This window comes from Ochotona princeps, chromosome 33 (genome assembly GCF_030435755.1).
Source record: "Ochotona princeps isolate mOchPri1 chromosome 33, mOchPri1.hap1, whole genome shotgun sequence".
NCBI lineage: Eukaryota > Metazoa > Chordata > Mammalia > Lagomorpha > Ochotonidae > Ochotona > Ochotona princeps.
This window is the reverse complement of record NC_080864.1, coordinates 6105904-6130250: the sequence shown is the minus strand read 5'-3', so window position 1 is coordinate 6130250 and position 24347 is coordinate 6105904. Positions and strand designations below refer to the sequence as shown.

The following is a 24347-nucleotide window of genomic DNA, read 5'->3' as shown; positions in this document are numbered from 1 at the left end:
AGGTAGGCCTGGCACCGCAGCCCACCCCAAACCCCTAGGCCTGGCACCCCACCCCAAACCCCACAGAGCTGTCAGTCCAGCAGGATGAGGGATGCCGACGGTTCCAGCGCGATCAAAGCTGTAACGGAGGGGACTGACGGGATACAAAGAAGCCTCTTACCCCGGTCTGGACAGGAGGGCCAAGGCCAGGGGGCCGACTCCCCTACGTCAGCCCTCCGACCCTAAGCGCCCAAGTGTCAAGGATGCTCTGTGCTGGTCACGCCCCCTCTAGGCCCCGCCCACGAGCCCCGCCCTTTTCTGACCCCGCCCCCTCCGTCGGCCGTCCGAGCCACGCCCTCTCTTGGTTCCTCCCCCATTTCATTCAACCCCAGGCTTCGAGTCCCACCGTCCTGGACGTCCAACCTCTCACGCGTCTCACAACGTCATTGGTCAGAAAGCATCGCTGCCCCGCCCTCCTTCGCTGCCATTGGCTTATCAGGTGTCAGTCTTCTTTCATAGCGGCCCGCAAGCTGTTGCCAGGGCTGGGGTTGGAGGGGGCAGATAATAATGGACGTCTCAGGACGTCTCGTTATTGGGCAGAAAGCCCGGCTCTGGGCGGGGCTTAGTGCCAAACGCTTGGCCACCTACGCCTGGGGTTCCTCAGGGCCTCAGCCTTACCTCAGGGACACACCCCTTCTCTTTTCCTATTGGTTGTTCCAGGTGTTGCTCAACAAGATTCCTCACTTTGATAGGCAACACCACCCGTCCTTCACCGCTTCCTTAATTCCAATTCGTTTTTCTGTGCAGAGGCGACAGCCTTCTGACCGTAGCCAGCGACCCTCTCACGGAATGACCACGGATTGGACAGGAGGCCCGTCCCTCTTAGAGGGTGGGCGGAGCTAGAGCACCTGGGGGCGGTGCATTGGCTGACCGGACTCCGGGGGCGGGGCAGCGGCTCCTGTCAGCCGGTGAAATGGCAGCAGCGGAGCCGGCGGCGGCCGCGGCGGTCCCGGGGGGCGGCTGAGAGAGGGGGCCGGGCCCGGGGCTGCGGGGCGAGCGGCTCGCCGGGGATCTGGCAGCTCGCGGCCCGGGACGGCGAGGCTCCGAACGGAGATGGCGGCGAGCTCGGTGCAGGTAGGGCGGCGCGGGCCGGGCCTCCTGGCTACCTGCTCGGGGCCGGCAGCTGCTGCTGCTGCGGCTACCGGGGGGCCGGGCAGCACCGTGACTCGGACACCGTCTGGCTCCGGAGCCCGTGTCGGGCGCCTCAGCACATCCAGCCCCGACCCTGGGCCCCCCAGCCCCGGCGCCCAGCCACCCTCGTGGCCGATCCCCTGAGGACCCCTCCCCTGCAGCGCTTGCCCCTCCCCCACAGGCCCAAGACACCCCCCCCCCCGCCCACCCTTTTGCACTGACCCCCGAGACCCTCCCCGGGGACACCTGCAGGACTCCCCCATCCCCCACTCTGCAGACCAAGCACCCCCTCCCCGCCCTGCCACCCAGCCCTCCACAACAAGCTGTCTGCCCCAGGCAGGCCTGGGACCCCCACCCATTTACTGCCCACCCCCTGTCATCTGCCCAGTCCTTGTCACCCTATCTGCCGGCCCCTCACATCTCACCCTTTGCCCCAGACCAGCCCCCACCCCTGCCCAAGGAGACCACCAGAGAGCTCCAGGGCCCCTCCTCCTTCCTTCTGACCCCCCCAGTACCCCTCCCTGCTTAAGGCAAGACTCCAACCCCCTCCCCACAGGGCCTCAGCTCTACCCGCTGGCCCCGCTCCCATCACAGCAGCCTCCAAGGCCCAAGGGCACCCCTTAAAAAAAATCACTCCTTGGCGGAAGGTATCCCCTCCAGCGCTCTCGGCTCACTCCACACTTCCCAGATCCCAGTGTAGACCCAGTATCCGGAAAAGTCTACACTTACCACCTGCTGGAGACCGCCCAAAGGATGTTGGGAACCACCCGCTCCCTGCCCATGGTCGTGGCCTCCCTCCTGGCCTTCTGAGGGCTCCCCCACCACACAGACACACACACACACACACACACACACACACACTGGGGTCCCCTGGACCCTCCCCCTCCCAACAGACACAGAAACTTGGGGGCCTCTACTCAGAGTGACATATTCACACACACTCACTGCCGAGCACGGACCTGGACACTGTAGGCCTTTACTGCCCAGACCCCTCCTAGAGGATGCTAGAAGATGATTTCCATGTCACCCCAGGCAGCCAGCCTGCCCCTTCACTTATAACCTCCCTGAGCCAGCACCCATCCAGAGCGGGGAGGTGGGGAGCCTGGAGGAAGAGGCTGGGGTCCCAGGACCACAGCAGGCACCTGTTTCTGGTCTCTTTCCCTCACCCCAACTCTCTCTCTCTCCACTGGGCCTTTTCCAAAGGAGGGTAGGATACTTCGTCCTACACCAAAGTACCTCTAGAAAGTTTGATGCCCCCTCTCCCTGGAGTGGGGTGGGGGTGGGGAGAGTTCAGACACCTGTTCCTGGCTCCAGTCTTAGGGTCTGGGCATCAACACCCTGCCAGCCCAGAGAGAGTTCTTCACTCATCACGCAGACAAAACAGCTTCCTTCTGTCCTGGCATTTGGGACAAGCAGGGGGCTGGGTCAGGGGGCTGTGCAAGGCAGCTCTTGGTCACAGGAGTCTTTTCAGAAGGAGGAAAATTTGTGCTTAGAAAGTAGCTTGGGTTGTTGGATGGAGCGGAGGGAGGGGGCACACTGGATTTCTGTCCCTCTGCCCCATGGGTTGTGCTGGAAGACTCACCGCCGTGTCCTTGTGTCTTGTCACCCGTCCTGGGGTTCCCACCTGTGTGGGGCTGACCAGGGTTGCTGCGGTTGACAGTGTGTTGGTGGGGGCGATGGCGTGGGTGGTTTGGAAGCCATGGCCCGTGGCTTGGCCCTGGCACAAAAGGCTGAGGTGAGACAGAGCAGAGAGAGATTCCAGAACTGACCAGACACTATGGTCTAGTAGGGACTGCGGAGTGGGTATGAGGGGGTGGGGTGAAGGAGCAGCAAGCTGGAAGACAGCCAAGCCACCCCCCTCCCGCCCCCTGTGCAGGCTGAATCCTGGGGTCTTTTCCAAGAACACAAACCCTGTTGGTCATTCCCCGTGGGAGATGTGCTGTCAAATTCTGGAACGTCTTGGGGAAAAAAAAAAATTTGGACTGAAGCCCTCAGTCTACCTCTCCGGGAAGTGGGGGCATCCTTAGTGCTGCAGGGAGCTGAGGATGCGGCCTCAGAGGTCCCACCGTGGGGAGGGCGTGGTCAGGCCTACAAGGACCATTGCCCACCTGTGAATGCTGTTTGTGGCCCATCAGCACCTCGCCGAGGAAGGTCAGCCCCTGGGCCAAGCTGTGCTGCAGGAAGCAGGCTTCAGTTGGGGCTGGAGGGGGAGCGGGCTGAGGATAAAAAAATTTTGTGGCCATGCAGAGGCGGGGAGCAGGTGGGGCCGGGGACCGCTGGCTGGCTGCCTCCTTGTTTCTTGAAGAGGTGGACAGACAGACAGACTTTCAATCTGCTGCTTCTCTGCCCAAATGTCCCCCCCACACACACTCCCCCCGAGGCGTGGGGCTGGACCAAAGGGAAAGTCAGAAGCTGGGAATCCAGGTGGAGGTCTTCCCCCTGGGGCTTGTCACCTGCTTCTTCGTAGGGTCTGCTTGAGCAGGAAGCTCAAGTTAGGAAGCAGAGTTGGGCATGGAGCCCTGGGGCGCTGCTGCCGTCTGGCAGGCAGGCAGGTGCCCTACCCTGGGAGGCGTCTTTACTGCCAGGCTCGACGTCTGCCCCCATAGGAACCTGCGGCACCAGTTGGGAAGCGCGGCTCTGCCCACCTGCAGGAGGAAGGCGTGGCCCCAAAGATTCCTCAAGGTCACGGGCATACAGGAAGCCACGGGCCTCCTCAGGGTGGCACTTGAGGGCAGAGGGAGTAGAACGAGAAGGTCCAGCCCCAGGGAGAGCTGGCCAGGGAGGTTCCTCAGACTGGGGACTCGGATCTAAGTCTTTGATGTTCTGGGGCTTCAAAGAGAAAGACGAGGGGGGGCAGGGAGGTTCAGTTTCCTGGGGCAGGAGTTTGAAGGGAAAACAGAACGCAGTCCCTGCTGGGTCCCCAAGCCCCTCTCTGAGTCCTGGAGATCCATTTATGTAGCATCTCATTTAATACACCTGCCTAAGCCGAGGGGTCGGAATGCTGCTGTTCCTATTGCTGCCGCTGCTTCGGGGACAGTATGAGGCAGGTTAATGTCCAGCACTGCTGCCATAGCCCAGAAAAAAAGCCAGGGCGTGTCTGTGGGGCATGGGGAGGGCGCAGTCAGCCGGCAAGCGTGGCGGCAGGCAGCAGGAGAAGTTGTTCCAGACAGAGGAAGGGCTTGGCCCAAGCCCAGGGGTGCAAACGGGTGCCCCCTTGCAGGGTCTGCCCCAGGGTCCCTGTTGAGATTCACGTATGGGGGCGGGTGGGGGGGTGCCGGGGAACCCTCCCTGCCAAAGAGAGAGAACTTGGGAGTGTGAGAGGCCTCAGCTTCCTCCACCCCGCCCCTAGAGGGAGGTCTGAATGCCCAACACTGGCAGGAGAGGGAGGGCAAATAGCAGGTGGCTAAGAGAACTAACTCAGCGAGAGAGAGACTTAGGGTCACCTCCGGGAGATTTTATTTTTATTGGAAAGGCACATTTGCAGAGAGAAGTAAAGACAGAAAGATCTTCCATCCACTGGTTCATGCCCCAAAATGGTTACCACAGCCAGAGCTGAGCCAATCTGCAGCCAGGAGCCAGGAGCTTCTTCCAGGTGACCCACGTGGCTCAGGGTCCCAAGGCTTTGGGCCTTCCTTGACTAGTTTCCCAAGCCACAAGCAGGGAGCTGGATGGGAAGTGGAGCGGTTGAGACACATGAACCAGTGCCCCCATGGGCTCTCCCAGCACTTGCAAGGGGAGGATTAGCCAATGGAGCCATTGCGCTGGGCGCCTCCCCCCTGCCCCCGGGGATGGATTTTTTAGTGTCCCTGGCCAGCCTCTGTGAGGCTGTTTTATGTTGCCCACTCCCGCATGCGCACAAGCTGAGTCCGTCCCAGGAGGGACTAGATGCTCGCCTCCCGGAAGCCTTGCCAGTGTCTGGAGCGAAGGGGGTGGTTCTCCAGGGAGAGAAGGAAGTAAGGAAGTCTCGCAGTGGACCCTGGGAGGGCTCCTCCAGGGGGAAGCAGGCTCAGGCAAGCCAGAGGCTATACCTGGATCATCAGAAGACCTCCTTCATCAATTCCCCCTCGGGCAAGCCCTGGTGGCAGCTGACTCAGCGCTGGAGCAGGAACCCTGGCCCCTTCCCCGCTGTGCCCCCCTGCCCCCACTCCCAGGAGAGTCCTGCAACTGAAGTGACCCACGCGCAGATTTTTTTAGCCCGGAGACTTTTGTTGGGACTGCCCGACAGACTAAGCAACAGCTGTCCCAGCACAGGCTTAGCGCAGAGGGTGGCGGCTCAGGCGTGCGTTCTGCACACCCCGCGCATCTGATGACCACAGCCCACTCACGGGATCCAGCGTGCACTACCTAGGCGCTGTCCAAGCCCCTGTCCCCCACGGAGCCTGCCATCCAACAGGGTGGGCCAGGCACACGGCAGGTGGGAGCTCTCCTGTGGGTCTCAGCATCCCTCCCCTGCCCCAAGACAGAGGCGCGCACCGTGTGTGTGTGTGTGTGTGTGTGTGTGTGTGTGTGTGTGTGTGTGTGTGTGTGTGTGCTGCAGCGGGTTAAGCCACTAGCTGTGGCAATGCCAACACTCCATGTCAGGGCACCTGTTTGAGCCTCAGCTTCCGGTCCAGCTTCCTTCCCACGCGTGCGGAAAGCCAGGATGGAGCTCCTGGCTCCTGGCCCAGCCCTGGCTGCTCTGGGCGTTTAGGGAGTGAACTAATAAATGGAAGATGGCTCTCGCTCTCTCTCTCTCTCTCTCTCTCTCTCTCTCAAAACCTATGGGAGAATGACAGAAAATCACAATGGAAAAAAGCAATGTGCGGTGTTTCAACCAGATGCTATTTCAGTTTTTTTTAATTTTGTTTTAGATTTTTTTTTTTTTTTTTTTTTTTGCTTTTTTAATTAGGAAGTCAGATATACAAAGAGGAGGAGAGACAGAGAAGATCTTCCGTCCACTGGTGGCCGCAACGGCCGGTGCTGCGCTGATCAGGAACCAGGAGCCTCTTCCAGGTCTCCTACGTGGGTGCAGGGTCCCAATGCATTGGGCCATCCTCCACTGCTTTCCCAGGCCACAGGCAGGGAGCTGGATGGGAAGTGGAGCTGCCGGGATTAGAACCGGCGCCCATATGGGATCCCGGAACATACAATGTGAGGACTTTCGCCACTAGGCTACCATGCCGCTCCCCCCCCCCTTTTTTTTTTTTTTTAGACTTTTATTCTTTTATTTATTTGAAAGGCAGAGCTCCAAAAAGAGGGAGAGACAGAGATCTTCCATCTACCACTTCATTCCACAATTGGCCTCAACAGCCAGAGCTGGGCCAGTATCAAGGCAGAAGCATCTTCCAGGTCTTCTCCTCCCTCCCCCCTTGTGGATGCAGGGTCCCAAAGACTTGAGCCATCCCTCTGCTGCCTTCCGGCATCTTCATTAGCAGGTAGCCGGTTTATAAATGGAATCGCAGGGACCTGAAACAGGTGCTCGAGAACGGATGACAGGAAGTCCAAAGTCACGTACTAGCGCTGTGCTCGGGGCTTGCGTCTAGCCGTCACCCCCGGCAAGCCTGTGGCCACGGCTCAGCCTCTGATTTGCCTCCTCTGGAGGTTCCACGTGACCAAGGGATCATGCAACACACGTGACCTTTTGGGCCCAGCAGGTGCCCCAGAGCGTGATGACTTCAAGTTTGCGTCTACAGGTCTCTGTGCGGCTGGGTTGGATCCCACGGTGGAGGTGGGTCACACCATGTGCGCCGTGGCACACCCACCCGCCTGCGGGCGTCCGGGTTGTCTCTTTGTAAGTGACGCTGTTGCAAAATATCCAGGCAAGCAATGGGGCAGGTGGGAGGTTTCCACGGCCTCGGCCAGATCACTTAGGAGGGAAATCGGGTACCAAAAGGTGCGGTCTGACGGGGGTGGAGAGAGCCACCTACTCTCCATCTAACTTCACCTTTCTTTCCAGACCTTTCCTTCCATTCAGTACAGATAATTGTCTCTTGCGTTCTTCCCCAACCCCACTGGACGCTCCAGGAGGGCAGGGGACACAGAGCCACATGAAGGGCTGAATGGGGTTTGGGGAGGGGACACAGACTCATGGGGCGACTCCTAAGGGCCCAGATGGCAGGCCTGGCCAAGTGCTTGGCACAAAGGAAAATGCCAGAAATGAAGGTTTCCCAATCACGATCATATTTGGTCATGGAAGCCCTCAGAGTGATATTTCCTGAAGGGCATGAGAGGCTGAGGTCAAGGGCCTGACCTCCTGAGGCCCAGGAGACCCCAAAACCCTGGCCAGAGAGATAGGGTGGTCCCAGGAGCCTAGCTGGACAGGGACCTCAGGGGGCAGGAGCTGTGATCCCTGGAGAGGGGGGAAGGGGAGGGGCAGTGAGGACGCCCCCAATGCCATCTTTTCAGCTGAGTGACCGGAGCTGGTGGTAGTGGCCAGCAGGGGCAGGGCCAAGTGGCCCCATCGCCCACTCTGCCCTCCGAGTGACTAAGGTAGAGCAAAGGCGGGGCGTTGAGCTTGGGGGTCAGCCCATGTACCCTTGCTGTCCAGCAAGAGTGGAGTGGTGGGGGTGGCTGTGCACCTCTCCTCGAGGAGGGGGTCCGGCCCCACACCACCTCACTCCATCCTACACCCCCAGCCAACCACAGCATCTGGGCTGGCCTGGGGAGGGACATGACATGATACAATGGAGAAGGAAGCAGAGACTTCCTGAGGACTTGGGACAGCAGCCAACCAGCCCCCAGCCTCCACTGCCCACCTGCTGAACTACCAGGGCACCAAGATTGGGCTGTGGGGTAGCGTGTGTGTGCATGGGTGTGAATGGGCCAGGTGGGACAGTGTTTAATTCTGTATCTGGAGGCACAGGTGGGGGAGGTGTGTAGTGCCAGTACGTATGTGACTAAGCATAAATGTGTATGTATATGTGTACTGTTTCATGTGTGTATTATATGTGTACTGTTTCATGTGTGTATCTAAGTATATGTGCGTACACACCCACACACAGGGATGCTGGGCCATGGGAAGAGTCAAAAGAAAGTTCTGGAAGGTTCCAGGCTGCTAACGTCAGCCGTGTATGTTTAAGTTGTCCTACTTCTTCAGTGCGGTACGCTTTCATATGTAATAACAGCCTGGCCAATTCTGCCAGCGCTTGACCCCATCCTGTCCCCCTGGGGCCAGGGGGCCAGCTTTGGGGTTAAACCATTCCTTCAGGCTTCTTGGGACAGCCTGGGTGAGGCCCATGCCCCCTTAAGCTAGGTCCTCTCACTGTACAGGGAGGGGGCCGGTCCTGGTGGTCCACTGAGCTCCCTTGAGGCTCCAAGGTTCTGAGGCTCTGGGCCCTACCTCCTGTCCTCCCTTCCTGAAAGTTCTCTGGAGCATCTGTAGCCCCGCTGTCGCTGTCCCAGAATGAGTCACTCCTCATTAGGTTCATAGGGTGGGTGGTCCCTGGCAATCTAAGCCACTCGATCTGCCCACCTCCTGCCACCGCCAAAACCGCACCTTCCTGATGAAAACAAAGGCTCTGGGGAACCCCTAAGCATCTGGGGGTGGCTGGGGAGGGTGATGAAGCAGGCAGGGCCAAGTTCTCAGCCAGAGGTGAGCCAGGCGCACCTGTCGGCTCTGATGTGTTGGCTAGCGGCTGAGCCCAGGGCTGTGGGGAGGGATCCTGAAGTTGGCCAGATTGGAGGGGGTCATGTGGTCTGCCCACATCCTGCCTCCTGAGAGTCCCCCACATGCCCTCCCCTCCCAGAGACCTCCGCTGGGGTTCCATGGTTGTGGCAGAAGCCCCAGACTCCCGGCCTTGGTGGGATAACAGTGGCTGGCGGGGACGGGGCAGGAGGAGAGTTACTGAGCAGCAGCTACTGTTCTTAACACCCACCCCGGTCTTCAGCATCAGCCTCTGTAGGATCTCAGTCCCTGGAGACCAGAGGAGCCCCATGCCTGGCCCCACGTCACACAGCCGGCCAACAGGAGTCACAATGCAGACCCAGGTCTCTGCTCCCATCTGCTTCCTGCCAGGCTGTCGCACAAGGCAGGGGTCCAGCCAGCATCCTGGAAGCACAACCCCGCCCCCCAAAAAGCCCCAGAAGATGGGGGGCTGATGGGGTGGGGACAGGAAGAGCAGGAACCCAGCTCCCCTCCCAGCTAGCACCCCCTTTAAGGACCTTTGTGACAAGGTTTCCCGGTCCAAGGGGCTCACCTCTTCCAGCCTGCTAGCAGTGGTGGACAATTGCCAACAGAGAGGAGCCGCCGGGGCCATGCCAGCAGCCCACTTTGTCTGATGAGCTGGGAAAGGTCAGGTGTGGAGGCCAGGCCGGCTGCGGCAAGGGGACAGGGACCGTGTTATCAGAGAAAGACCACAGAAGCAACCCCTGGGGTCCCTGTGGGGTCATCGGGACCCCCGAGTGGCCAGCAGTCTCTGTTCTGGGCCACCACAGTGCACTTGGGGATGTGTACTTGACACTCGGCCTTGGCAACTGCACAGTAGTGAGGGACCCCCAGTAGCCAGGGAAGAAGCCGGGTACATAGAGGGGGAACGTGGGAGGCTGCTGAAGTGTCATGCGCACACAAGAGAGGGCTGGGGGGCAGGCTGGGTGGGCACCCAACATCAAGCACCCATGTCTCTCTGAACCTCAGGCTGAACTGTGACCTGGCCCCGCTGCCGACAGGACCCGCCCACCATGGCGAGCCCCACGCTGAGCCCCGACTCCTCATCCCAGGAGGCCCTGTCTGCCCCCACCTGCTCCCCGACCTCAGACTCCGAGAACCTCAGCCCCGATGAACTGGAGTTGCTGGCCAAGCTTGAGGAGCAGAACAGGTGAGGAGAGGGGCAGGGGTGCTGGGGAGGCAGGTGGAGGACCAGGAAATGTACCACTGCCTGTATCTCTAGAATCAGGCCTCCTGGCAGTCTTCTAGCCTCTCTGCCCCCGTTACATCACCTCCCACCCGGTCTTAACCTGTACTCTCCACTATTAGAAACAGCAATGCCAGTGCTGACATGACCTAATTTCCCCGGGGCTGACTGGTCCGGTCAGATCATGGCCCAGCAGGTGAGGGTCTGATGGAGGAGGTGATGACCGGCCGGGGTGTGGGCCAGGGGTTGCTGGTCAGTTTTGCAGGTGGCAAGGTATACCTGTTCAAAAGCTCCCACCAAGTCAAAGGCACCAGGAACACACGAGAATACTTGAGAGAACGCGTGGGGAAAGAAAGCGCAAAGCTAGCCCTGTGGACTGGGATTTTGCCAAATTCTTGCGACACTCATTTTCCATATGAGAGTCTCTGGATTCAAGCCCCAGCTCATTCCCCGCCACATGGCTACATCAACCAGATTGGAGGTGTGGTGGGGAGGCCAGCCCAAAGCTTGGAGCCAGGAACTCCCATCTGGGTCTCCCACATGGGCCCAAGCCCTCGGGCCATCTACTGCTGCTGTCTTCGCAGGCACCTAAGCAGGGAGTTGGATGCCAGTGAGAGTGTCAGGACTCGAACCAGCATCCACATGGGATCCTATCATTGCAGTTGGTGGCTTAACTACGCCAACCTCTGAAACTTAGCTTTCAATTTCATTTTCCTTGGGCTTTTACAAGATATTTCTTTTCAGGCCCGGCACAGTAGCCTAGCGGCTAAAGTCCTCGCCTTGCAACCACTGGTATCCCATATGAGTGCTGGTTCGTATCCTGGCTGCTCCGCTTCCCATCCAGCTCCCTGCTTGTGGCCTGGGAAAGCAGTCAAGGACGGCCCAAAGCTTTGGGACCCTGCACCGCATGGGAGACCTGGAAGAAGCTCCTGGCTCCTGGCTTCGGATCAGCTCAGCTCCAGCCATTGCAGTCACTTGGGGAGTGAACCAGCGGATGGAAGATCTTCCTCTCTGTCTCTCCTACTCTCTGTATATCTACCTTTCCAATAAAAGAAAATAAGTACAAAAAATAAAAATATATTTTCACTTGCTGGTTCACTCCCCAAATGGCCTGAACAGCTCAGACTGGGTCAAATTGAAGCCGAGAACCCGGAACTCCAACTGGGTCTCTTCCGTGTGGCTCTCAGGGACCCAAACACTTGGTCCAAGATGCCCACTACCTCTCAGGGTACACGTCAAACAGGAAGCTGAATCAGAGACCGAAAAGTCAGGATTCGAACCCGGCACTCTGAAAAGGGGTGCGGCGTCCCACGTGACAAGCTAAGCTCTGTGCCACAATGCCTTTCTGGGCAGAATCAGTCACTGAGATGCCACCTTGCAAACCCTGGCCAGGGCCACCTCCATGTGTAAAATGCAGATTGCCAACAAAACCCTCTTAGTGGCAGGCACAGACTGAGAGACCCCAGAAATGACAGCTTCCCCAGGCCCCCAAGGCCTGAGGCCCTCGGTTCAGAGACTGGGGATCCCATGGGGTTAGAGAGGTAGCCCCCTACCCCCTGCCCCCCAGTCCCAGGGCATCTCACTGGCAGCCCTGCTTCCCGCCCAGGCTCCTGGAGGCCGACTCCAAGTCCATGCGCTCCATGAACGGCTCCCGGCGGAACAGCGGCTCCTCACTGCTGTCCAGCTCCTCGGCCTCCTCCAACCTGAGCCACCTGGAGGAGGACACGTGGATCCTGTGGGGCCGCATTGCCAACGAGTGGGAGGAGTGGCGGCGCCGGAAGGAGAAGCTGCTCAAGGTGGCGGTGGAGAGGGGGAGGACGCGGAGGGGACGCGATGGGCAGCTGGCAGCATGGGAGGACGCGGAGGGGACGCGGTGGGCGGCCAGCAAGCGTGGGTGTCAGCCAACCTCAGAGCCAGCCCCAAGGGAGCAAGGGGCGGGACCAGGGGATGTGGGTGGGGCTTGGAGAGTGGTGGGCGGGGCTTGGGGGAGTGGGGCGGGACCAGGAGGGAGCAGTGGGCAGGACTTGGAGATTGAGGGGGTGTGGAGTGCGGGGAGGAAACAACAGAGGGGGCGGAGCTTGAAGAGTAAGGGGAGGGGTATAGAGGAGTGAGGGCGGGGCATAGAAGAGAGGGGCGGAGCTTGAAGGGAGGGGGACTCTTTAGAGGAGGGGCAGGACAAAGAGAGATGGGTGGGGCCCAGAGTAAGGGGCGGGGTCTGGAGGGAGTGGGAGAGCTTGGAGGGAGTGGGTGGGGCCAGGAGGGAGAGAGGGGTGGGGCCAGGAGGGGTGAGGGTGGGGCCAGGAGGGAGTGAGGGGCGGGGTCTGGAGAGAGTAAGGAGCGGGGTCTGGATGAGTGACAGGCGGGTCCAGGAGCGAAGGGCGGGGCCAGGAGGGAGTGAGGGCGGGGCCAGGAGGAAGTGAGGGCGGGACCAGGATCTGTGGTCTGATCTGCGGTCTGGTGGGCAAGGTTCCTGGACAGATGTGGAGAAGTGCAGGTGCTTAGGGGGCCACCATCCAAAGAGAAGGGGGGGGGCCTGGAGGCAGTGGGTGGGACCTGGAGTAAGGGCGGGGTCTGGAGGGAGTGGGTGGGGCCAGGAGGGAGTGAGGGGCAGAGCTTTCAGTCCAGCCGTGTCCACTGAGGACCTGGGCGACGCTCAGGGGGCACAGGAACCCCGAGGAACCCTGCACCCGGGGTGAGCTGTGGGCCAGTCACACCCCGGGAGTCTGTGGGACGGGCTCCGTGCCTCCCAGAGGCCCAAGTCCAGCCCCGGCCTGCCCCGCTCCCTTCCCCACCCCTGCCCACCACCAGGAACTCATCCGCAAGGGCATCCCACACCACTTCCGGGCCATCGTGTGGCAGCTGCTGTGCAGCGCCACGGACATGCCCGTCAAGAACCAGTACTCAGAGCTGCTCAAGATGTCCTCGCCCTGTGAGAAGCTCATCCGCCGGGACATCGCACGGACCTACCCGGAGCATGAGTTCTTCAAGGGCCAGGACAGCCTGGGCCAGGAAGTCCTCTTCAACGTCATGAAGGTGGGCGCCGCCCCCGTGCAGGGGCCGGGAGGGTGCAGAGCCTGGGGACTGGCCCTCACACCTCCTATCCTGTCCTTCCTGCTCCCCAAGGCCTATTCCCTGGTGGACCGGGAGGTGGGCTACTGCCAGGGGAGTGCCTTCATCGTAGGTCTGCTACTCATGCAGGTAGGCGGCCTGGGCCAGCCCAGCTGGGCTCCTGTGGTTGGGAGACAGAGTATAACCTCTTCCTCTACCTCCCCAGCCCCCCATCCATGTCCTGGGATGGTCAGGGGCCACATCTCCCCCCGGGAGGAGTCATGGACACAGAGGGGCACCCAGGAAGCTCAGACCTGGGCTTGAAGCAGTCAGGGTAGTTGGAGGTGGGGGGTGGGAAGCTGGGGAGGAGCCAGAAGGGGCAGCCAAAGCAGTTGGACCCTGGCAGCCAATAGACCCCAGGGCTCAACCCCAGCTGTCCCCTGCCCCCCACTTACCGCTTCCCACCAAGCGGCTATCTGTGAAACTGTGGTGGTGGCCACACTGACCAGTAGTATGACGTGAGGGGTGGCTAGCCAGGGTGTACAATAAATGTAAATGGAATAGAACTCGGCTCCTGCGTGGGAACTCCGACCGTGATGCTGGGAGCCATGGCACACCCCTCCCCACCACACATACCTGCCGGGTCCTCTGACTCCTACCCCCACCCGGCCCCTCGTACCACCACCCAGATGCCCGAGGAGGAAGCCTTCTGCGTGTTCGTACGGCTGATGCAGGAGTACCGGCTGCGGGAACTCTTCAAGCCCAGCATGGCCGAGCTGGGACTATGCATCTACCAATTTGAATACATGCTACAGGTGAGCTCCCTCAAATCCCACTCCCCGCTCCCCCGTCCCCCCACAGGCAGTGCAGAGATGCAGACCCCAATCAATCGCATCCTGTCCCCCCTCAAGGAAACTTGTAGCCGGAGGTGGGGAGAGGTAGGGCCAGGCAGAGCCAACCACTTCTGTCAGGAAACTTGCAGAGAGGGAAGGGCTAGCTCACTCACACACGTGCACACGCAGCCCCACCCCCTGAGTGCCCCAGGCGCAACAGAAGCTGTGAAAGTGTTGTCTGCCCGCCCCTGCTGATTCTGTTTATAAATAGCAGCCTCCACAGGGATGCTCCCTGTTGGTAGACAGCGCCATGCCTTGTTACACACACACACACACACACACACACACACACACAGTGTGCTCGTCACACAGCAGCAGGTGGGCTGCATGATCAGCATACCCCTCAAGGTGGTAACCCAGGAAGAGCTGCAAGCAGGTGGTCTGGACCTGCTCAGGCTAGGCCAGGCTAGGCCAGGCTAGGCCAGGCACACCTCTCACAGCCACACAGGTGGCCTAGGGTCTTTTACATCATCTGCCCCCACCTGCCCCAACAGCCTGCCACACTTCCCAGCAAGTCTCAAGTTCAGGGTCGTCAGCCACAGTGATGCCCAGGGTAGGCCCTGGCCCCTACCCTGTCAAGGCTCTGGTACCCGGGGGAGGTGGGAAGGAGGATGTGAGTTTGCACCAGGGTTCTGTAGGCTGCATCCATTTGCCCTTCCGGGGGAACCTGAAGGAATGACTCCAGGCTTCCAAGCCTGAGTTTCCCCATTGTTGGGGGGGTGGGATGTGGAGTGGAGAGCACTTCGGGGGCTGCTGGGAATGGAGCACTGAGCCAGCACCCTCCCCAGTGAGAGGTGCAGGGGTGGGGGAAACCTCCCAACACAGAGTCACTGCTTTAGCGCCAGCCATCGTGGCCTGTGTCCCATGCCTTGGTGCTGCTTGCATTTCCGGGCTCCTGTGGCCTCCCCGCTCCCAGCTCCACACCAAGGAGCTGCCTGAGCGTGGGGCAGTGGGGGGGGCAGAGGTACTGAGGCCCAGCACCCCTCCTCCCCACAGGAGCAGCTCCCGGACCTCAACACGCACTTCCGCTCCCAGAGCTTCCACACATCCATGTACGCCTCGTCTTGGTTCCTCACGCTCTTCCTCACCACCTTCCCGCTCCCCGTCGCCACCCGGGTCTTCGACATCTTCATGTATGAGGTGGGGGCCGGCGGGTCACCCACCCCCATCCCACCGCACCTTCCACCCCCTCCCCCGCCCTGCTCAGCCCAGTCCTCTCTGGATGGAACCAGTCATGCTGGGGCTGGTGCGGTGTGGGGGGGACACGGGCTGGGGTCTCACAGCCACGGCCTTGGCTCTTCCAGGGGCTGGAGATTGTGTTTCGGGTAGGCCTGGCCTTGCTGCAGGTCAACCAGACGGAGCTAATGCAACTGGACATGGAAGGCATGTCCCAGGTGAGCCACACCCCCTCTCCCCCACAGGCCCCCAGACATCCCTGACGAAGCCTAGAAGGTTCCACCACCTTCCCTCCCTCCCTCCTTAGTCTCCGCTAAGTCCCCCCAAGTCTGGGAGCAGAGAGTGGCCCTGGCCCCTACCCTGTCAAGGCTCTGGTACCATTTCCATCCCGGGCACCTGGCGCTCTGCCCGCCCCTCGTCACCACTTCCCCAGCCCACAGGCCCTCCGGCCCCCTTGGCCAGCATCCCCCAGCTGGAGCTGCGGGAAGAATGCACAAAGCCACGATTGTGCCCGGGGAACACGGGCAGCCATTGTCCGCAGCTGCCAGAGGAGGCCAGCTGGGCCCAGAGTGTGAACCGCATCCGCCCGCTCGCTTTAACCCTTTGCAAAGGCTGCGGGAAGACCCTCCGTGCAGATCCCCTCTGCTCAGACCCCAGCGTCTGCTTCACAAAGTCTCCCAACCTCACTGTCCCCAGGCAGCCGGACAAAGCCAACCGTTCCCTCTGCCTCCGCCCCCGTCTCACTTCTCATCCTCACCCTTCATTCGTGCAGTCCACCAAGGCCCATGCCCCGCACTGGGTACGGCACCGGGTACGGGGCCTTGGCCCAAGCAGCAGGCCGCAGCAGGCCACGGCAGGGGTCAGGCGGGCCCTGGTGGTGTTGAGGACCCCAGTGGCCGTGACCATGACTGCCCCATCCTCCCAGTATTTCCAGCGGGTGATCCCCCACCAATTCGACAGCTGCCCGGACAAGCTGGTCCTCAAGGCATACCAAGTCAAGTACAACCCCAAGAAGATGAAGAGGTGGGTGCAGGGGGTGGGGGTGGGGAGCTGCTGGGGAGGGGAGCTCCCCCCAACCCCTCCCCCACCCCGTCTGGACAACGTGACCCCCACCGACCGACCGTGGGCTCTGCCGCCCCCTGCAGGCTGGAGAAGGAGTACGCGGCCATGAAGAGCAAGCAGATGGAGGAACAGATTGAGATCAAAGTGGGTCCTAGGGCCCAGGGTTGGGGTGCTCTCGGGAGATGGGGGGCCCCCTCCGAACCCCGACGCTGGCCGCAGCCGGATGGATACCCACCTCACAGACGTCAGCTTAATCCATTGCACCGCAATGCTGACCCTTTGCTTTTTGGTTTTGGAGTTGTCTTAGTTTAAGATTTTTTTTTTTTAATTTGAAATGGCCAATGTGAAAGAGAGAGGAGGGGGAAGCCAGAGACAGAGAGACAGAGAGAGAGAGAGAGAGAGAGAGATGTTCTTCCTGCTTGTTCACTCCTCAAATGGCTACAACGGCCCAGTATGGGTCAGGTTGAAGCCAGGCCCCTGGAGCTCCATCCAGGTCTCCCGTGGGTGGGTAGCAGGGGGCCCTGAGCCCTTGGGCCGTCCTCCACTGCTCTCCCAGGTGTATTAGCAGGGAGCCAGATCAGAAATGGGGCAGCTGGGACTCGAACCGGGTCTCTGCTGTAGAATGCCGGGTCTACCTGAGTGGCAGGCAGTGGGTGAACCTGCAGTGCCACCATGCCAGCCCCACCAGCCATTCTGAACAGGAATGGATCCTGAACGTTTCCTGAAATGGCCGGCCCTATCCCGCCTGGGTCCACGGACGCGGGGAGGGCACGTGGGCAGGGGAGGACAAGGCCTGACATGTGCCTGCCCCCCATACACACTCCACCCCATAGAGGCTTCGGACAGAGAACCGGCTCCTGAAACAGCGAATTGAGACCCTGGAGAAGGTGAGGGTGTGTGTGGGGGGGTGTGCCAAGCAGCCAGAGGCCAGCCGGCCCCTTGCCCCGTCCACCCCGGGTTCAAGCCCCCTTCCCTCCCCTGCCCCACATGGACCCTGTGAGACCCTGAGGGTGTGCCCCAGCCCAGGGGATTCTGGGAGGGAGCCCAGTGACACCTTGAAGGACTTGGTGTTGGGGCAAGGTTGAAACCCAACCAGTGAACTGTAAGCAGCACTCCCAGGCTGGGGGGTGGAGGTGGGGGTGGGCAGAGCAGACCTGATGGGGGTCAGCAGGTGGGGGAGTGGGGAGCCTGTCCCCTGGCTCCTGAGTTTGTAATGGGGAATCTTTACCCACACACAAAAAACGGGTCCAGTAGAAGAAAAGGGGGTGACCTGCCTTCCCACTCTCCCCTCCTCATTGGGACACCCTGGACCACAGCGGGGGGCCTGGGATGCCTGGGGCGGTGGGAAGGGGTGTTTCCCAGCTGGAACCCATCGCCAGGACGAGCTGGCTCCGGCTCTGGTCTTCCTACAGCTCCTCTCCTGCTGGTTTTCTGCCCTTCATCCTCTCTGTCCCGCTTCTAGACTTAGTCCACTGCCTTAGTGACAAGCGGTTCTTGTCTGTCTCCCCCCCTCTCCTGTCCCCGCGTCTTCCGCTCCGCCTCCTCCTCCTCCCCTGTCGCTGGGAACCCCCCTGGCCCGCCGGGTAGGAGAGCGCGGCTCTGGCCGATAGGTTAATCCAGGTACTGTAGCTTTTTGTGTCCTGTTTCTTCCTCTCCCCAACCCCTTCCTGACACATGAACACGCCAGCCAGTAACTCGCCTTTCCCCCTGGCCGCTGCCATTCCGGCCTGCCGCGTGCATGGGGGGCAGAAGGAGGACGGACGGCTTCCCGGGGACGCAGCATGGGAGGGCAGGGGAGCAGGGGTATGCTCGGCTGGACAAAGAGCTTCCTCCCTCCATGGGGGCCAGGACGCAGGGACCCCCTAAGAGCAGACCAGTTCCAGGCTCTGGCTGGCTGCCCCACACCTGCACACACAAGCCCTGTGGGCTCTCACGCTGCTACGTGCGAAACGCGCCACCTTCTCTCACCTGCCTCTGCTGCTGCTGCTTTCTGCTCTCCGGTGGCTCCACCTGGAAGCTCCCAGCTGCTGAGCCTGGCATGCGGGATGGGATCGGGTGGGGGGCAGAAAACGAGGTGGAGAAAGAGAGGGGTGGGTCTAGCCCCAGGATGAGCCCCATCCCAACCACACACTGAGAAGCAGTGTGCCCTTGACTCTGCGCAAGAACTCGGGTTCTGTTACTTGTTCCTCCTGCAAAGACCAAGAGCCAGAATTGGGAGGGCTGTCTGGAAGCTGTAGGCAGAGCCTAGGCCCCAGAAGTGTGTCTGCAACCCCCAGGCTTCTCCAGGCACCGCGGGGTGCCCTGTCCCAGGCTCTGAGTGGGGGCAGCCTCGCCCAGGCACCGCGGGGTGCCCTGTCCCAGGCTCTGAGTGGGGGCAGCCTCCCCCAGGCACCGCGGGGTGCCCTGTCCCAGGCTCTGAGTGGGGGCAGCCTCGCCCAGGCACCGCGGGGTGCCCTGTCCCAGGCTCTGAGTGGGGGCAGCCTCGCCCAGGCACCGCGGGGTGCCCTGTCCCAGGCTCTGGGTGCGGGCAGCCTCCGTCCCCTCTCACTTGCCGCCCCCGGGGAAGGCAGGCAGGCCCCCCGCCCGCGGTGGGAGCGGAGGCTCACGGGCCCCCTGTGTTCGCTGTCCTCAGGGGCAGGTGACCCGGGCGCAGGAGGCCGAGGAGAACTACGTCATCAAGCGGGAGCTGGCAGTGGTGCGGCAGCAGTGCAGCTCGGCCGCCGAAGACCTGCAGAAGGCGCAGAGCACGATCCGCCAGCTGCAGGAGCAGCAGGTACCCGGAGAGGAGGGATGCGCAGTGGGAGCCACGCCCACCGAGAGGCCACGCCCCTGCACGCTGCACCCAACCGAGCAGCCACGCCCACCGGGGGCCACACCCACGTGTGCCGCGCCCACCGGGAGGCCACGCCCCACGTGTGTCCCTCGGCGCACGCCACGCCCCACCCAGCCACGCCCCCGAGGCAGCTACGCCCCTGTGTGCCACGCCCACTTGTGGCAACGCCCACCAAGCAACCAGGCTAGCAAACAACCACGCCCATGTGTCACGCCCACCGCGTGACCACGCCCATTGCACACCCCACTCCCTGCCTTCCAGTCCCACAGAGGAGCAGGGCTGATGGCAGGGGATGGACCCAGAGGGGAGCAGGGGTGATGGCGGGGACGGACCCAGAGGAGAGCAGGGGTGATGGCGGGGACGGACCCAGAGGGGAGCAGGGGTGATGGCGGGGACGGACCCAGAGGGGAGCAGGGGTGATGGCGGGGACGGACCCAGAGGAGAGCAGGGGTGATGGCGGGGACGGACCCAGAGGGGAGCAGGGGTGATGGCGGGGACGGACCCTGGCCACCCCGGCCTCCGTGCCAGCCTCCTGAGGCCGCACCGCAGGCGCCCCACGCCCTCCCCTCCACCTGCCCCAGGACAACCCGCGCCTCACCGAGGACTTCGTGGCACACCTGGAAACGGAACTGGAGCAGTCGAGGCTGCGGGAGACGGAGACCCTGGGGGCCCTGCGGGAGATGCAAGACAAAGTCCTGGACATGGAGAAGGTGTGCCGGGGCGAGGGGTGGGCCATGGGCGGGGGGCACAGCCAGGTCCCAACAGGGACCGAACATCCAGGGCCTGCCCTCTACCCACGCACGCACGCACGCACGCACCTGCTGCTCTCCAGCCCGGGATGCCTCTGTCAGCAGCCCCCCCCCCCCCGGAGGCCTGGGCAGGTTGGACCCCTCCCCGCTCGCTGCCCAGCAGTGTCCTCCTCTGCGCGCACACACACACACACACACACACACACTCAGGCAGGGGCGGTGGGGGGCCCTGAGCTGCTCTGGGAATTAATGCCCCCCAATCCCCTGCATCCACACACACACACACACACACACACCAGGAGCCCATCACAGCCTCCCAGCCCGCACAGGTGTGCATCCACAAATGCCCCCATGGCTTGCTGAGCTGGGGAGGGAGTACTCCAGGACAGCCCACTTGCCAAACGGAGCTCCCCGTGGAGGCCCGGTGCCCCCCACCCCGGGGTGTCCGGGACCCTGAGTAGTAGCTCCAGCTCCCCGCAGAGGAACAGCTCGCTGCCGGAGGAGAACAACGTAGCAAGGCTACAGGAGGAGCTCAAGGCGCTCAAGGTGCGGGAGGCCGAGGCGGTGGCGGCCATGCACGAGCTAAAGTCCCAGCTGCAGGAGCTCTCGGACACCTGGCAGGTGAGGGGCCTGGGGGCCTGTGCACGCGCTGGCCCTGGCCTGGACGGAGGCTGACTGACCGCCCCCCGGACCCCAGGCCCATCTGTCCCGCGGAGGCCGCTGGAAGGAGTCCCCGCGGAAGCTGGTGCCCGGCGAGCTGCAGGACGAGCTGATGAGCGTGCGTCTGCGCGAGGCGCAGGCCCTGGCCGAGGGCCGTGAGCTGCGGCAGCGCGTGGTGGAGCTGGAGACGCAGGTGCGGGGTGTGTGTGTGTCTGTCTGTCTGTCTGTCTGTCCGGCACCCTGACCGCCCTCCCTCCCAGGACCACATCCAGCGCCGTGTGTGTGTGTCTGTGTGTGTGTGTGTCTGTCTGTCCGGCACCCTGACCGCCCTCCCTCCCAGGACCACATCCAGCGCTGTGTGTGTGTGTGTGTGTGTCTGTGTGTGTGTGTGTGTCTGTCTGTCTGTCCAGCACCCTGACCGCCCTCCCTCCCAGGACCACATCCAGCACCGTGTGTGTGTGTCTGTGTCTGTGTGTGTCTGTCTGTCTGTCTGTCCGGCACCCTGACCGCCCTCCCTCCCAGGACCACATCCACCGCAACCTGCTGAACCGCGTGGAGGCGGAGCGCGCGGCGCTGCAGGAAAAGCTGCAGTACCTGGCGGCGCAGAACAAGGGGCTGCAGACGCAGCTGAGCGAGAGCCGCCGCAAGCAGGCCGAGGCCGAGTGCAAGGTGCGCCGGGCGGAGCCCCGGGAGGGAGCCCCGGGAGGGAGCCCCGGGAGGGAGCCTGAGCTGCCCACGACCCCGCCCCGCCAGAGGCCCCGCCCCTTCCCGAGGCCACGCCCTGCCAGAGGCCCCGCCCCTGACCCCGTGTCCCCCACTCCCACCCGCAGAGCAAGGAGGAGGTGATGGCGGTGCGCCTGCGGGAGGCCGACAGCATGGCGGCCGTGGCCGAGATGAGACAGCGCATCGCCGAGCTGGAGATCCAGGTGAGCGGAGGGGCGGGGCCTGGCCCGCGGTGGGCGGGGCATAGCAAAAGGGCCAGTGCTGCCCAAGGTGGGACGGGGCCTGGCCCAGGGTGGGCGGGGCCAGACTGTGGGCCCCTCCTAGACGAGCCCAGCCCTGCCCTGCGCTGCCCTGCCCTCCCTTCCCCTGCCCTGCCCTGCCCTGCCCTGCCCTGCCCGGCGCTCCCATCCCCTGCCCTGCCCTGCGCTGCCCTGCCGTCCCTTCCACTGCCCTCCCTTCCCCTGCCCTGCCCTGCCCGGCGCTCCCATCCCCTGCCCTGCCCTGCCCTGCCCGGCGCTCCCATCCCCTGCCCTGCCCTGCGCTGCCCTGCCGTCCCTTCCACTGCCCTCCCTTCCCCTGCGCTGTCCAGTCCGGCCCTGTCCTGCCCTACGCTCCCATCCCCTGCCCTGCCCTGCCCTCCCTTCCCCTGCCCTGTCCTGCGCTGCCCTGCCCTCCTTTCCCCTGCCCTGTCCGGCCCGGCCCTGCCCTGACCACCGGCACCTGGCCCCACAGAGGGAAGAGGGCCGCATCCAGGGCCAGCTGAACCACTCGGACTCGTCGCAGTACATCCGTGAGCTCAAGGACCAGATCCAGGAGCTGAAGGCCGAGGTGAGGCCGGTGCTGGCGGCGGGCGGGAGCCACGGGGCACGGGGGGCCAAGGGCTGGGGGGCCACAGGGCACGGCGGGCAGGGGGCACGGGGGACCGGGGGCACGGGGGGCCGGGGGCATGGGGGGCCACAGGGCACAGGGGCCGGGGGCACGGGGGGCCGGGGGCACGGGGGACCGGGGGCACGGGGGGCCGGGGGCAGGGGGGCGCCTGGCAGGCAGGATCCCGCGTGAGCACCCGGGGCTCGCCTCCAGCGCGCCGGTCCCCCGCCCCAGGTGCGGCTGCTCAAGGGCCCTCCGGCCTTCGAGGACCCGCTGGCCTTCGACGGGCTGAGCCTGGCGCGGCACCTGGATGAGGACTCGCTGCCTTCGTCGGACGAGGAGCTGCTGGGCGTGGGCGCGGCGCTGCAGGACGCCCTGTACCCGCTGTCCCCGCGCGATGCGCGCTTCTTCCGCCGGCTGGAGAGACCCGCCAAGGACAGCGAGGGCAGCGAGGACAGCGACGCCGACGAGCTGGCCGCGCCCTATAGCCAGGGCCTGGACAATTGAGCCCGTGACCGGTGTGCCTGGAGGCCACAGCCACCGAGGGACACCCGGGGGAGGCATTTCGCGGAGGGCAGGGTGGCGGCGGGCTCTCTCCCCAACCTTCCCGGGGCAGTATGCACCCCTCATCTGGGTCCGCACCCCTGCAAGGCGGAGGTGCAGGGCGGATGGAGGGGGGAGCCTGCCACTTTCCCTGGCAGGGGAGGGCTCCCGCGTCCAGCAGGTGGCCCTGGGGACATAGGGCAGCCCTGCTGGGAGGGGCTGAGGAAGGAGGCGCTGCTGCAGGCTGGCATTGGCACTCCCCACCCTTTCCACAACCCTGGGACACAGCGGCACCTCGACCCCTGGGTGGTGGGCGGGGTGGCGGGGGGGGAACGGCACAAGTACAGGGGGTGGTGGCCACTACAGCCAAAAACCAAAACCCCCTCGACCGACCACATGGGGGGCCACTTGAATGCAGGTGGCAGGGCCGAGCAGAGTTGAGGGCATCAGCGCCACCCCCCCGCCATACCCCCTCTCCCCCTCCAGGCCAGGGGAGGGTGCCCAGCCTCTGTCCACCACACCTGCCTGGCCCCAGCCCCGGGGGGAGGGCAGGGGGCAGGAGGAGAGGGACAAGGGGGGAGGAGGGCAGGCGGAGGAAGCGCCCCAAGGGTCCCAGGCGAGTGTGAACCCAAGAACGGTGCCAAAGTCCAGCCAAGTCCTCAGACCCCCTTCCTGCGATCAACCCCCACTCCCCAGGGCCTCGCAACCCCACGGGGCCACAGTTGGTGCTCCTGGAGCGGCTAGGAGCCAGCGATGTCCCCCCCCACCCCACCGCCTCCATCGTAAGCGAATTCCTGACGCTGCCCTGGGGTGCGGGGACATCACCCCTCCAACTCGCAACCCCCACCCCCAGGCCTCCACCTCCTGGCCACCGGCCACTCTTCTCAGTGTTCTAAAAGCCTGGGGGCCAGGGCAGGTGCACACTCGGGCTTCGGCCCCCTGTGCCCTCACACTGCCCACCATTTTGCACACTGCCCGTTCACACTCCACATGTCGCCCAGGTGGGGGAGGGGGGAGAGAAAGAGGAGAAATAAAGTGTATTTACACGGTCACCGGCAGGGGATGCTGCTGTGCGGGGTGGGGTGGGGTGTGCCGCGCCATACATGTCCGGGCACGGGCTGGGGGCCGGGGACCAGCCCACCCTGGGAGGCTGCTGCTGAGGGCGGGAGAGGGGAGGTAAGCCCACAGGTGTGAGCGGGTTAGAATTGGGGTGGGATGGTTCTATGACGGGGGGGGGTGGGGAGTGGGTGGGCTAGCCGGTCACGTGGTCTGTGACCAAGCAGGGAAGGCTTCCTGGAGGACTGGGGGGAGTTGTTGAAGCTCCTGGAAGGACTCCAATCAGACATGAAATTTAAAAGGTGAGTGAAGACTGGAGTGGGTTGATAAGACGTCGGTCTTGGGCAGGCACCGTGGCACAGCAAGTTAAACCTCTGCCTGCAGCGTCCCACATGGGCGCCGGTTCAAGTCCCAGCTGTTCTACTTCTGATCCCGCTCCCTTGCGAACGTACCTGGGAAGGCAGCAGAGGATGGCCCAAGTGCTTGGACCACTGCCACCCACATGGGAGACCCAGAGGAAGTTTCTGGCTCCTGGGTTTGGACCGGCCCAGTTCTGGACATCACAGACATTCGAGTAGTAAACCAGCATGTATAAAATCCTCTCGCTTTCCTCCTCTTTGTAACTCTACCTTTCAAATAAGTCTCTTTTTAACATTTCTATTGGAAAGTCAGATACATAGCGTGGAGCAGAGACAGAAAGATCTTCTGTCTGTTGATTCACTGCCCAAGCCAACGGCCG

At 62.9% G+C, this 24347-nt stretch overlaps 1 protein-coding gene across 4 annotated transcripts; it reads left to right on the top strand.

Annotated features, from left to right (window-relative positions):
- The first annotated feature begins 711 nt into the window (after nucleotides 1-711).
- EVI5L (ecotropic viral integration site 5 like) lies at nucleotides 712-22662 on the top strand. Of its 4 annotated transcripts, none has more exons than XM_058658122.1 (20): nucleotides 712-1113; nucleotides 9782-9962; nucleotides 11605-11794; nucleotides 12807-13031; nucleotides 13122-13196; nucleotides 13736-13861; nucleotides 14936-15079; nucleotides 15244-15333; nucleotides 16041-16138; nucleotides 16261-16321; nucleotides 17011-17064; nucleotides 17765-17797; nucleotides 18810-18950; nucleotides 19592-19720; nucleotides 20240-20380; nucleotides 20457-20612; nucleotides 20942-21088; nucleotides 21250-21345; nucleotides 21875-21970; nucleotides 22223-22662. In XM_058658122.1, exons 2-20 carry the CDS (start codon nucleotides 9826-9828, stop codon nucleotides 22514-22516), a joined length of 2433 nt encoding a protein of 810 aa, XP_058514105.1. In that variant the 5' UTR covers nucleotides 712-1113; nucleotides 9782-9825; the 3' UTR covers nucleotides 22517-22662. The 4 variants fall into 4 exon arrangements, with proteins under 4 accessions (XP_058514105.1, XP_058514106.1, XP_058514107.1 ...); XM_058658123.1 differs by having other exon boundaries at nucleotides 843-1113; nucleotides 22244-22662; XM_058658124.1 differs by lacking the exon at nucleotides 17765-17797 and having other exon boundaries at nucleotides 858-1113; nucleotides 22223-22661.
- The last annotated feature ends 1685 nt before the right edge of the window (nucleotides 22663-24347 follow it).

Coding starts and splice junctions, on each gene's coding strand:
- EVI5L (XM_058658122.1), top strand. CDS start 9,826: ATGGCGAGCCCCACGCTGAGCCCCGACTCCTCATCCCAGGAGGCCCTG. Junction 9,963..11,604: donor AAGCTTGAGGAGCAGAACAG/GTGAGGAGAGGG, acceptor CTTCCCGCCCAG/GCTCCTGGAGGCCGACTCCA. Junction 16,139..16,260: donor AACCCCAAGAAGATGAAGAG/GTGGGTGCAGGG, acceptor CGCCCCCTGCAG/GCTGGAGAAGGAGTACGCGG.